This window comes from Saprolegnia diclina, assembly GCF_000281045.1.
Source record: "Saprolegnia diclina VS20 unplaced genomic scaffold supercont1.29, whole genome shotgun sequence".
Taxonomy (NCBI): domain Eukaryota; phylum Oomycota; class Saprolegniomycetes; order Saprolegniales; family Saprolegniaceae; genus Saprolegnia; species Saprolegnia diclina.
Window position 1 is genome coordinate 217,535 of NW_008246096.1, and position 12,256 is coordinate 229,790.

Below are 12,256 nucleotides of genomic sequence, written 5' to 3' on the forward strand. Positions count from 1 at the left end.
GACCGTGACCAACGTGGTGGCTACTGGATTGTTTTCGGTTCAAAACGCCATATAAATTACAAGGTTGCTGTGCGTAATTTAATTAAGCGCGCTGCGTGCAATCGCCAGCGAGCGATATACATTGCGCTCGACCAGCATGGCGTCGTCGACTGCGTGGCTCGAGTCGGCCGACTACGTCCGCAGGCTCTACGACCTCTACGAGGCAGACGTTGTTGATACGCAGATCAGCGATCTGCCCGCATCGCCGCCCACCGCCGTGACCACGCGCCTCGCTGCGATACCGCTCGCCTGGTCGTCGCTGCCATCGCTTGCCAAGCGCGCGCTGCTCTGGGATGCCGGGTACGTTCGCAGTACTGCAGGCGCGACGGCCTACGTCCAAGTGCAAACGCGGTGCGCGAACACGACCGGGCGTAGCATGGCGTCGATCGCTGTGCGCCGGCCCCAGTTTGGTGGCGCCACCGTCGTCTGCGCATCGAGCGCGAGGAATGCAACGACGACGACCTACTTTCGCCAGGCGTCGTCGGGCGTCGTCGACTTGGAGTGGACATGCGCGACGCAGGCGCCACTCGCGAACGGTGCCTCGATCGCGTGGGCCCAAGACGACCTCGGGCCGCTCACGGTGCCGACGCCGCAAGTATTTATGGTCCACACCGACACGCAGACGCTGTTTGCGATTCACACGTCGCCGTGGCCGAGCGCCTCGTACGGCATGTGTCCCGCGCCCAATCGACCGAGCGGCCTCGTCGTGCCGTGCGTGGGCCTCGATGCTACGACCGCAAAAACCGGGCTCTGGTGCAACCCCGCGCCGTCGTCGCTCATGGACGCGTGGCTCGCCAACCTGCACGACCCAACAGTGCCGGTGGTGCTTCCGACGACGCTCGCACCCGCCACCATGCGTCCGACCGACACGATCGTCGCGCCGCCGATGCCAGTGTCCCAGCCCAATGCGACCGGCGCCGTTGGCACAGCGGTCATCGTGCTCGGTGCTGCCTTTGGCGTCACGGCCGTCGTCGTCGGTGTCTGCTTCATCGCCTGGTTCCAACGCAAGCTCCAAGAAATGATCGATGCAACGGAGAGCAACCTCCGCGTCGCGCCCGCCCCTCTCGACAACCTCGAAGCCGACGATCGGCACTCGAGCAGTGGGCTCTACGGGCCACTGGTGACGCCCAAAGACGCCGACCGACTCCGGCACTAGTCGATACAATCCAAAGATTATTAGTTGCTGCTGCTGCTGCTGTTGTTCGAGTGGCGAGGCGAGTTGTGGCGGGGACGGCGCGCGGACGGGTTGGCGTGCGTGCTGCGCGGGCTGTTGGGCGTGAAACCCGACGCCGCCCGCTGCTTGCGGCGCTCGTCTTCGCGCTCCTTGGTGAACTGCATAGCTTCCGCGTCGCCGAGGGTCGCGCCCGTCACGGGGTGCAACAGCGCCTACACCATGCGTTCATCAGCAACGCCGTCATCGCGCAATCAGCTACCTTGATCGAGAGCTTGGCCGAATCCTTCTCGGCGAATATGCACCACGCATCAAGGGTCTGGCCCGTCATGAGCACGTCCGAGACCTTGCGCACGGGCGAGTGTGCCATCTCCGAGATGTGGATAAAGCCTTGCTTGGCCTTGCCGTTGGCCGAGTCTTTGCCGTACGCAAACTTGGGCACGACGACGCAGCCAAAGTCCATGATGGTCTGCACCACGACCTCGACGCTACATGCCACGTATAAGTCAACCGACAATGGCTAGCGGGTGTTGTACCGCTGGCCGCGACGGAACATGAACGTCGACTCGGCAATCATGGCCTTGGCGAGCTCAATGTTGTCGTCGCCCTTGCCAAAGATCTCGACGAGCCCGTCCGAGTCCTTGCACGAAATTGTGCAGCTAGTCGCCGCTTCGATCTCGCGAATGTTGCTGCCGCCCGTGCCAATGAGCGCGCCGCGCATCGCCGGATCAATGTGCACGATCGTCGACGACGCCACCTGTATATATGTGGTTCATATTGTCAGCTGTAGGCAAGACAAGGCGTACCTTGACCGGTTTGATGGGCCGCGCCTCGGCAAGCACGTTGTTCATTTGCGACAGGATGTCCATGCGGGCAACCTTGGCCTTGGAAATGCCTTCGCACAGAATGTCAAGGGGCACGCCGGGCAGCTTGACGTCGAGCTGGATGGCCGTAATGCCGTCTTTGGAGCCCGCAATCTTGAAGTCCATGTCACCATAGTGGTCTTCGCTGCCGAGGATGTCCGTCAGTAGCGTGTATTCTACGCCATGCATGACGCTTCGCTGACGCATTCGACGAGCATTATACCGTCGATCGGCGCCTGGCCGTCATAGAGGTCTCCCGGCGTGACAAGACTAGAGGACACCAATGACGTCACTTGTGTCATCCTAGCGAATGGCAGTCAACGTACCCGACAGAGATGCCAGCCACGGGCGACTTGATCGGAACGCCGGCATCGAGGAGCGCCATCGAGACGCCGCAGACGCTCGCCATTGACGACGAGCCGTCCGAGCCCATCGTCTCGGACGTCATGCGGATCGTAAACGGAAAGTCCAGCACCGACGGCAAGAGCGGCACAACCGCCTTCTCCGCCAAAGCACCGTGGCTACGCACCCACGTGATTGGTCATTGCACGGTCTGTCATGCCACGTACCCAAGCATGCGGCGGTTGATGCCGCCGATCTTGCCGGTTTCGTTGACGCAGTACGGCGGGAACTCGTAGTGCAGCATCGCGTTCTTGAGCTCATAGTCGTCGTTGTCGCGAATCGCCGACCGCACCTTGAGCTACAACCCGTGGTCATGCTACCAGTCGCGGTCTCAAGGAAACGTACGCCTTGGTCGACGTGGCCCAGCGTCACGGTGCACAGCGCCTGCGTGTCACCACGCGAGAAGACCGACGACCCGTGCACGAGCGGGAGGAGGCCCGTCTCCATGCTGAGCGGCCGCACTTGTTCGGCGTTCCGGCCGTCGACGCGTTTGCCCTGGAGCAGGTTGGCGCGCAGCGCACCTTGCACGAGGTCGTGCGACACCATCGTGAAGAGCGGCTTGTTGGCAAGGAGGAGCTCGGCGTGCGTCTTGTAGAGCTGTTGCTTGACAAAGTAGTAGCAGTCGTTCTCGAGCACTTGGCGCTGCGACTTGGTCGTCGGTGCTTGCAGGCTCGACAAGCGCGTCTGCAGCTCGGGCAGGAGCGCTACAGGTGACAGATCGTATTGAGTTGACTGCTTGAATAGAGAATGAAGAAGGACCTTGCGCCACCGCGGCGAGATCGTCCGGCACAACCAACGGCGTGAACGTGCGCTTGGCCTTGGCAGGCAGCGCCTGCTGCTCGGCGATGATGGGTTGCACGTGCTCGTGGGCGAAGCGGAGCGCGTCTTGCATCGCGGCCTCTGAGATCTCGAGGCCCTCGGCTTCAATCATGACGGTGCGCGTCGACGTCGCCGCATACAGCACGTCGAGCGTCGCACGCGCCTTCTCGTCGGCCGTCGGGTTGCACACGAGGCGGCCATCGACGTTGCAGACGCGGACGCAGCCGATGGGACCGTTCCACGGAATGTTGGACGTGGTGAGCGCCGCCGACGCACTGCCATCTCAATGAGTTGCGCATCGTTGGGAGAGATGCGTCATACCTGTTGACAGCAAGCACGACCGGGTCGTGGTCAATGTCGTACGACTGGACAGTCGCAATGATTTGCGTCTCGTTGCAGTAGCCCTTGGGGAAGAGCGGGCGCACGATGCGATCGACGATGCGGCTCTTGAGGATCTCGGCGTCGGTGCCCATCATCTCGCGGCGCTTGACGCCACCGGGGATCGTACCTAGAGAGAAGGAGGAGAGAGGTGAGCACCGGTCCGTGGCGGCATGTTGCACCTGTCGCCGAGTACTTTTCGCGGTAGTCGACCATGAGCGGGAGAAAGTCCTTCTCGTGGTTGGCCGACATTTCGCTCACGACCGTCGTCAAAAGCATCGAGTCGCCCCAGCGGGCCATGACGCTGCCATCGGCAAGGGTTGCATACTTGCCGACCGCGTACTGCACCGGCAATTGCGGGCGGGGCACGTAGACAGGCTCGGCGACAACATCGATCTTGGGCGCCTTGGGCGCCTTGGCCTTGGGCTCCTTGGGCGCTTCCAGCTGCTTCTTCTTCGGCTCGTCGTTGCCAACGAGCGACTTGAAGAAGTCGCCGAGGCCAAAGAACGTGCGCTGGTGCTGTTCAAAGACCTTGCTGCGGCCAGCCAGCGCGCGCGGCTGGAGCTGCTTGGCGAGCGCAAGAGAGCGCCGACTCGAGACAGAGAGCATGCTTCTTCTGTCGACCTACAGCCTCGATGAGGTCCATGCGCCATGCGCTCGGACGTACCAAACGCTGATGTAGTGTGGTTGGTTTCCTGCGAGCTATCGCCACGCTGCGTTTCCATTGGCTGAAACACGCATCCCACTTCGAACTTCGCACGATAGTGCCTTCCATTGGTCGTTTTGTCTCCGCTGCGTATTTCGAAGGTCATTTGGCTAAAACGACGCAACACGAGCCAAGTCGACGGTGGCATTCGCATGCAAGCGCCGACGAGGAGGACATGCTGAGCAAGAGGTGCACGTCAGAGTTGGATCCGCGCATCCCACGCCCAGGAGACGTCTACAAGTCTACAGCGTCACGCGTAATGCAGACAATCAAGTCATTCATGTAGACACAGGACAAAATTATTGTATTGACAGTATGGACAGGACTCCAGGACACAGAAATGAGTTGTCGGCTCGTACGCTCGACCCCGATAAGTTGAAACTACGACAGCGACCGACTAGATCGGGTAGCTGCCTTGGTTGACCTTCATGGCCTTGGCGGGGCGATTCGCGTTGGCATTATTGTTCTCGTCGTCCGACTTGTCGTCGCGCTCGTCGTGGTCGCCGTCGTCGTGCATGGCCGTCGCCTTGCGCTTCTGGCGCGCGAGCACGCGCGACGAGCCGACTTCAAAGGACGACGACATGCCCGAGCCAATGCAGACGTAGCAGCGGCGGTCGCCCGTGAGGACGGGCACAAAGGCCTCAAACTGCACGTAGTAGCGCACGTTGCGGCGCTTGCACTTGCCATGGACCATGTCGTCCGTGTACTTCCACACCTTGGGCTTGAACTCGTAGCACGCAAGGTTGGTGTTTTGGTTGATAAAGTCGGGAAGACGCTCGCCCGGAATCCACTGCTCCTTGATGACGTCCATGACGTCGGGCTCGACGACGCGGCCAATCATGCACTCGCGCAGGACCGCTTCCTCGAACGGTACGGGAATGTTCTCGAGCGAGTGCACGCGGCCCAAGAGCAAAATGTCGTCGAACGTCGCGTTGCTGTTGAGCGAGACCTCGGCGATGAGGCTGCCGCGGCACTTGCCCCACATAAAGTCGTGCTGCTTGAGGTCCTCGATCTTGATTTGCGAGTAGTCGCCAAACACCTTGCACGCCGGGAAGCACTGCAGATTGCGACGGCCGTTGCGCCAGTACTTGTTCTTGAGCGACGTCTTGACCTTGATGACTGCCTCCTGGTTCTGCGACTGCGCGCCCGACGGCGCGGCGCTCGAGCCCATGTGGCTCATGAGGCTCGAGGACGGCATGGGTTGCGGCGGTGCGTGGCGCGACGTCTCCATGTACTCTTGATGGTACGACGGCGGCGGCACCTCCTTCTTGGCCGACGGATGGTGGTCCATCATGGCCGAGAACGACGAGGGATGGCCATTGCTGTGCATGCCACTGTAGCTCGGTGCGGCCGACTGGTACATTGGGTGCATGTTGCTGCCGCCGTGCGGGCCCGCCATCATGTGCATGTCGTTGCCGTAGTGCGACGACTGGCGCGGTTCGTGGTCCGGGTGCTGCGAATGCGCATGGGGTGCGTAGCCATAGCTCGACGGCGCCTCCTTCGGGTGGCCACGGTCCATGTTGAGGCTGTGCTGCATGCCATGCGAGTCGCGGCGGTCGGCGTAGTGGTGCGACGGCATGTGGTGGGACGGCGCGTCGCCATATTGCGAGGGGCCATCGTTGGCGTAGGGCTGCATGCCCGAGAGGAGGCTGCCGTAGCGCGCCGGATGCTTCTCGTACGGCTTGCGGCCATACCGGTCATCGAACGACTGCATGTTGTCCATCTCGGGCGGCGGCGGCATCTCATAGTTAAACGGGAGCGGGTCCGGTACAAAGTCGTCGCCGTTGTGCTTGGGCGCCCGCGGGGCCGAGCCGGCAGGTGCTTGTCCGTATTGGCGGTACAGGTTGTCCAGCGCGAGGCCCGTCGTCATGGGGACAGAGGTGGACGTGGGATGTGCGCCGATGTCCAACTCCGTTGGACTCGAATTGGGAAATGAGGTGGTCGTCTTCTCGCAGCTTTAAATGGTGGATACAGCGTTGTATACTGGCGCAGAGTGGTATTTTTTATCCCACTGCCTTCGTTTTTATTATTTTCGTTGGATTTTAGTGCACTGACGTCACTAGTGCACCTGAGTCGATTCAACAAATTAAAAAAATAGCGCTTCCCGCTTGAGCCAGAGTTGGATCAGATGCAGTGCTTAGCCAATCAGATGCCTCCCAGCTGCTTGCGATTGGCTGGTGTCACGAGCCAACGCGCGTTCTCATTGGCTGCAGGCGTTGCCATATGAATAGAAAGTACGACTTTCGGCCGCGCGGCTGGGGTCGTTCCGAGACCATGTGCGAGCGTCGAGCATCGCCTTTCTTGCTCCTCCTGTCAACATTTCCAGTTCGTTGCACGATTGGTGCGCTCGAGCACGTCTATTTGGCAGATGGGAATATTGGCTCCCAGCTGCCGAGACGATACAAACGGCGACCGAGATTCGACGGTTGTGATATCCCACGCTACAAAAGAGTGGCACGGCGTGCACCTCTGTGTGTGCGCCCGTGTCAGGCACGTCCGAGCGCGATAAAGACGCGCCTTCATACGGACGACACACAGGGGATCGTAGACGCCACTGCAAGGAGCACCCTGCGGGTCAAAGAACCCACGTCCGAGCAGATGGTGCCGAGAGGCTTCCAGGCGGCCTCGTTGGGTGTTGAAATGATGGTCCGTGAAGGGACGGGTGGTGTTTAGAAATTTGAACATGGAATCCCGCCGATGCGCGCCGAACTCGCCACGCACGAAACAGAGAGCGCGCGACGCGCTTCCTGATGATGATGACCAGGGTATTGAAGTTCGATGTGCTACAGGCAAAGGTGCAACGTGTCCAACTCGTCATCCCGTCGTAGTTGTCGATGACCTTGTACGGTACATGGACTACGAGGAAAGAATGAGCACTCTTCGACTCTCCTCCGCCTTGCCGTGCAACGGGTGGAATTGTCGACAGGGTGACTCGCGGCGTGGGACGGCAACATGAGACTGAGTCATGCCACCCATCGCGCCATATTGAAATTGACAAGTCTTGGCTGCGCCGCACGGTCTCTGCTGTACGCTCCAACTCCCTCTGGCATTGCATACCCTGAGCCCCATCTGTAGTATGCTGTCTCAAAGGCTATGCAAGACCAAAGGTATGGACCGTCCGCTGCCTGGTTGACCTCAACGAAGCAAAGCGGGATGATGGGCAGTAGGATGTGCGCCTGGCGGGAACACTGCGTTCGTTCGTTCGTGGCGCGTTTCCCTGGCCGAATCCGGTGCAATTTCATTTGAAAAATCCTGGTCCTCGATTACACATTGCTGTGCCATCGTTCTTGCTTGAAGGTACCCATTCGCGTCTCTTGGGTGCTCGGGTATTCATCGACCCGCGCATCACGGACCAAAACCTTACCGATGCACTAGACAACGTGTGCATGTATCGACGCCTGAACACAGTGACGCTGCAACCCTCAAAACACCGAGGCACCGTTGCATTGAGTACTACACGTGTGCGCACTGTACCGCAATGGCCCCTCGTCGCATGCGTCGATCTCCGCGCAGAGTGGCCTCCTGCTTGGCGGCTACTCACGTGGCACCCAAGAGCGGTACCCGCAACTCTCTTGTCACGGACCTCGATCGAATGCCACGCCCAAGACGGTCACCTTGATCGGACGCGGCGACTCGGGTGGGACTGCCGAGTTGGCCAGAGGGTGCGAAGTCAACGTGGTCGTGCCACCAAGCTCCAGGGCGCAACCGCAACGTTGCCACTGCACCGGGCGGCTCGCTGTGTCTTTGAAGCATGTCGAGCGATGCGCTGTGGGCACTTGACCACGAAAGACCATTTCATGCTTGCTCATTGCCAGAAGCCCGTGGGCGACCTCGAGGATTCCAGCGCGCCGCTCGGTCGAGATCTCTTGCGCTGCGTGGCTTCGTTCTGCAACGACTTCGTCGTATCTGAGAGTTCTCTCCACTTCCACAGCACGCCACGGCTTGTTCCAGAGGCAACAAGCTACGTTGTTGCTGGAGTGGTCATGGCGGTGACCTCTCGATGTGGTAGAGACGAACGGCAGTGGGAGGTAAAGCCGAAGAGGATGAAGGGCGCATGCTGAAGGCTCGAGCGATGAGGCCACGGCGATGGTGCTTGCAGCGCCTTGTAGCAGTCATACCAAGCTAGCCCGCTGTGAATGCTCATGAGCGGCAGAATGCCCCCGCACTCTCTACCAGCATGCTGCTCCTCGGGAGAGGAGCTATCACTGCGCTCGACCGGAGCTCCATTGTACAAGTAGGCTGCACTGCCTCCGATAGCATTTCATGGCACATGGGTCATGCGAGCATGGCGTCTCAGACGCGTAGTGCTGCGACTTGGAGCGGGCTGCGAGCTTGGTGACAAGCCAGCGACCTTGACAAGCCAGCGATCTTGCCGCCAAATGCGTATCCGGATGGCTTGAAATTCAACCCAGTTTATCCGGATTTCCAGGAAGGTTCGAATTCCAAAACTCCTCTGCGGGCCGGGATGGAGGACGACGATTGCTACGGGTTTGGGTCCTACGACGACGTCTTCTCGGCGCCGCCGGGCGCGCAAGGGCAGGAAGCCGCCCCCGAAGAGATCACGTCGGCGCTCACGCCACGCTCGCGGAAGCTCGTGGACGTGACGTCGCCCGTCTCGGCGGCTGCCATTGGCACGTACTTGATGGACGCCGGGTATTTTGTCGCGAGCAGCGCCATTGCGACACCGCGCTTCCACGGACACCACATTGGCCTCAAGATCAAGCGCAATGGGAAGCTCGTCGCGTTTAGCTTCCCGGACGCGGGCGACATGGTCGCTGCGAGCGTGGTCGAAGCGGGCGCTGCCGTCTCTGTTCTGGGCGAGCTCTTCCTCGATGACACGACCTTGTTGTGGAAGCCAGCGCACTACGCCGACGCCAAGGCGTCCGCCTCGGGCCACATGTACGGCTCCGACCGCTACAGCCTTCAGCTACCGCGCGGCCACGTGCGCGGTGCCCAGAGCGCACGCGTGCAGAACGTCATGTCGGCGCTTGTCGTGACCATCGAGACGTTCGACATTGCGTTCGAGTTTACCTTTATGCCGGGTCCATACTCCAAGCCGTCCAAGTGCAACGAGCTTCTCGACCTCCTCACCCCAACCGCCTCCTCGCCCCAAGCAGCGCCGCTCGCAACACCGTCAAAGAAAGCATCGCCGCTTCTCTCGCAGACGCCGCCCATGCGCACGCCCCAGCGCCGCTTGTCCAGCGCAAGGTCGCCAGTGCCCATGTGGAGCAGTCCCCATCACCTCTCGCGCGATGCCGTCGACGAACGTAATGCGCTGGTCCGGGCATACCTCGCACTGCCCCGCGGCTCTGCCGAGGCCCTTGACGCGGCCGCTACGGTGCGCACGCTCCACTCGTAACCTTGTCATCGTCATCCGATGGTATCGCTAGATTCAGGACAAGTACGGATACCCGATCGGTCCCGTCGCCGGCGCGTCCTTCCTTGATGACAAGGACTACCGGTACGCCAACGCAGCATCACGCCTTCTGCTCACCATCATTCAACGCAGGCGGGACACGGTCGCGCGACTCGCCGAGACGGTCGAGCGCATGAAGCGCGTATGGAAGGCCGAGGAGGTGCTACTCGAGCAGCAAACGCACGTGCGGAGTTCGCGGTCGGGTGACCACGACATTACCTATTTGGATACCAACACGAGCCACTTTATCACGCCAAAAGAGTACGAAGTGCGCTACAAGCAGCAGATCCAGGCGTCAACGCCAGTCGTGCTCACGTCGTCGTCCTTGGCCGTCCATCCTCCAACGCTACTGGATGCAAGCGCGAGTTGCATCGTGGACGCCCAGTTCTTTGAGCGCGAAACGCCACTGCTCACGCTGCCCGAGACTGTCCCCAGTGCGCTCATGGACGAAGCGACCAGCAAACTGCGCGGATACGAAGCGCGGATCGATTGCGCGACCAACGAGCTGTACCAAGCGATTGCCAAGCTCACGCACCAGCACTACACCACCGTCCGGTCCATCGAGGTACGTCTGATTCTAGCACGTCGCCGATCCTATATAGGCCATGATGTAGGACGAGTATGCGCAGTACATTAGTAGCCTCGGCGTCCAACTGCCCGTGCGGCTTGGTACGGCGCTCGCGACAAGAAGGGAGCTTAGCTTGTCGTAGATGCGTCGCGGCCACCCAACAAGAGGCGTCGACGCAGCATCCTGACGTCGCCGTCACAGGGCGAATCGATCAGCGACCCGCAAGCGACCAGCGACCTCGAGGCGGCGCAAGACGGTAGGCTCCCATCAACAAAACAAGAACGCATGCGATGCCGATAGAAGAGAGTGCAAAGCGGCAACGGCGGCTCAGCACCGACCTCCCGACCATGGCCGAGCTCGACGACGCGGCCGAGTCGTCCAACGTCGTCGCGGCCCCGTCCCCACTGTGCTTGGAGGGTAGTCCTATCTGCCGACACTGGCGCAAATCCCGAATGCACGCGTGTAGAGGACGCCGATTTGAACCTGTGCAATCTCTGCTTTGACGAGCGCGTGGCCATCGGTAAGATGTCTGCGACAGCCGTCGTACTCATGTCTCTGCAGTGCTCAAGCCGTGCGGACACGAAATGTGCAACCAGTGCTGGGGCAAGCTCCAAGCGTCGCACGTGCACGAGTCTGGCGCGATCCAGTGCCCGTGGGACCGGGAGACGGTCGAGCCGCAAGTCGTCGTCGCGCCTTGAGATCTTATTGCAGTCGGATCTGAAACTGCTAATGTCAACACCGTAAACACTGGCGTGTAACCGAGACGTATCTTTTGTCGAAGAAACCATGGCAGCGGCGCAAGACGTCCGACTGGTGGACTGGGGGCACTTGGCGAAGGAGCGCCGACAGTACCCGCCTTTGCCTGTGCCAAGAAAGCGTCTCGAGACCGACATCGCGCCCTTAATTGCGCCCCCCCACGACCCCCCCACCCCGATCGAAACGAAAATTGAGGATCCCGAGTGCACCTTTCAACCGCAGCGCATTGCCAAGATGGATGCGTGGGTGACGTCCAAGTACCTAAACCCACGGGTGCCCCCCCGGTGGCCAAAACGTTTGTGCCCTTCGACGCTCAAGCCTGTCGTAGGCCCCGCGCCGAGCCCGTCTTGTCGTTCACACCCGCCATCAACCGGAACGTGCCCATTCATGCGAGCGAGCCCAACGTCTACAACCGGCTGTATGCCGATCGTGTCCCTCGCCCAGCAAACGTCATCGCAGAGTTTGCTATGGTAGCATTGGCTTATGATCGGCGGTGTAGGACACGTCCCCGGTCGTCCATTCGTCCAAGCTCTCGAAAGCTGCGATTGATGCGTGCATCGCGCGCCAGCACGAATACCTCGTCGAGACTCAAGTACGAACTCGCTTTAGAGGTGGTCCAAGATGGCGTCGTAGCGCCGCCAGCGCGCGCTGCAAGACGCGACCGTGTACCCGTTCCGGCCCCACATCAACCCGCGTTCGCAGCGGCTGGCCGCGCGATCGAGGTACTTTTACACATGCAATTTCGCCATATCGCGAGAGACGGTGAGGTAGCTCCATGAGCGAGACGCTAAATCATGCTCAGCGCCGGCGCGAGTCCAAGCTCCGTATGCTCTTGGCGCCACAGGAGCCGCGCTCGACCGTCACCGTCGTTAATGCCGTCGCCCAAGCCAAAGCGACGGTGCGCCTCAGTCGGCCCAAGGACGCGTATTACGTGCCCGATTTTGAGACCGACACGAGCGTCTCTGGCAGCAGCACCTCGGCCCACGCCGCCGCGTTACTCTACGAGAAGCTCCAGGAGCAGCACGCGGTACAACGCCCTTGGAGCACTCTGGCTATGTTGGCCATGTAGGTCCAGCGCCACGTCAGTTTACGGCAGCACGTCGACGCGATTCTCGACGACTATGCCAGGGCATCGTAG

The 12,256-nt window shown here is 60.8% G+C and overlaps 5 protein-coding genes across 5 annotated transcripts; 3 read left to right on the top strand and 2 right to left on the bottom strand.

The window, feature by feature from the left end:
- The first annotated feature begins 22 nt into the window (after positions 1–22).
- Positions 23–1,229, top strand: SDRG_09153 (hypothetical protein). Its single transcript, XM_008615068.1, has one exon. The coding sequence runs from the start codon at positions 137–139 to the stop codon at positions 1,193–1,195; it is 1,059 nt and encodes a 352-aa protein (XP_008613290.1). The 5' UTR covers positions 23–136; the 3' UTR covers positions 1,196–1,229.
- On the bottom strand, positions 1,216–4,281 carry SDRG_09154 (polyribonucleotide nucleotidyltransferase; the record flags this gene model as incomplete). The annotated part of the gene is made up of 11 exons (XM_008615069.1): positions 1,216–1,425; positions 1,473–1,698; positions 1,747–1,967; positions 2,017–2,249; positions 2,297–2,343; positions 2,400–2,594; positions 2,643–2,773; positions 2,821–3,179; positions 3,235–3,569; positions 3,616–3,802; positions 3,855–4,281. 11 exons carry the CDS (start codon positions 4,279–4,281, stop codon positions 1,216–1,218), a joined length of 2,571 nt encoding a protein of 856 aa, XP_008613291.1.
- A 374-nt stretch (positions 4,282–4,655) lies between these two features.
- SDRG_09155 (hypothetical protein) lies at positions 4,656–6,331 on the bottom strand. Its single transcript, XM_008615070.1, has one exon. It carries the CDS (start codon positions 6,246–6,248, stop codon positions 4,776–4,778), a length of 1,473 nt encoding a protein of 490 aa, XP_008613292.1. The 5' UTR covers positions 6,249–6,331; the 3' UTR covers positions 4,656–4,775.
- Positions 6,332–8,843: 2,512 nt separating this feature from the next.
- Positions 8,844–11,060, top strand: SDRG_09156 (hypothetical protein; the record flags this gene model as incomplete). Its single annotated transcript, XM_008615071.1, has 8 exons — positions 8,844–9,716; positions 9,769–9,839; positions 9,888–10,359; positions 10,409–10,463; positions 10,505–10,618; positions 10,663–10,779; positions 10,829–10,882; positions 10,924–11,060. The coding sequence occupies 8 exons, from the start codon at positions 8,844–8,846 to the stop codon at positions 11,058–11,060; spliced, it is 1,893 nt and encodes a 630-aa protein (XP_008613293.1).
- Positions 11,061–11,148: 88 nt separating this feature from the next.
- On the top strand, positions 11,149–12,256 carry SDRG_09157 (hypothetical protein; the record flags this gene model as incomplete). The annotated part of the gene is made up of 6 exons (XM_008615072.1): positions 11,149–11,402; positions 11,447–11,567; positions 11,618–11,710; positions 11,752–11,840; positions 11,890–12,145; positions 12,188–12,256. 6 exons carry the CDS (start codon positions 11,149–11,151, stop codon positions 12,254–12,256), a joined length of 882 nt encoding a protein of 293 aa, XP_008613294.1.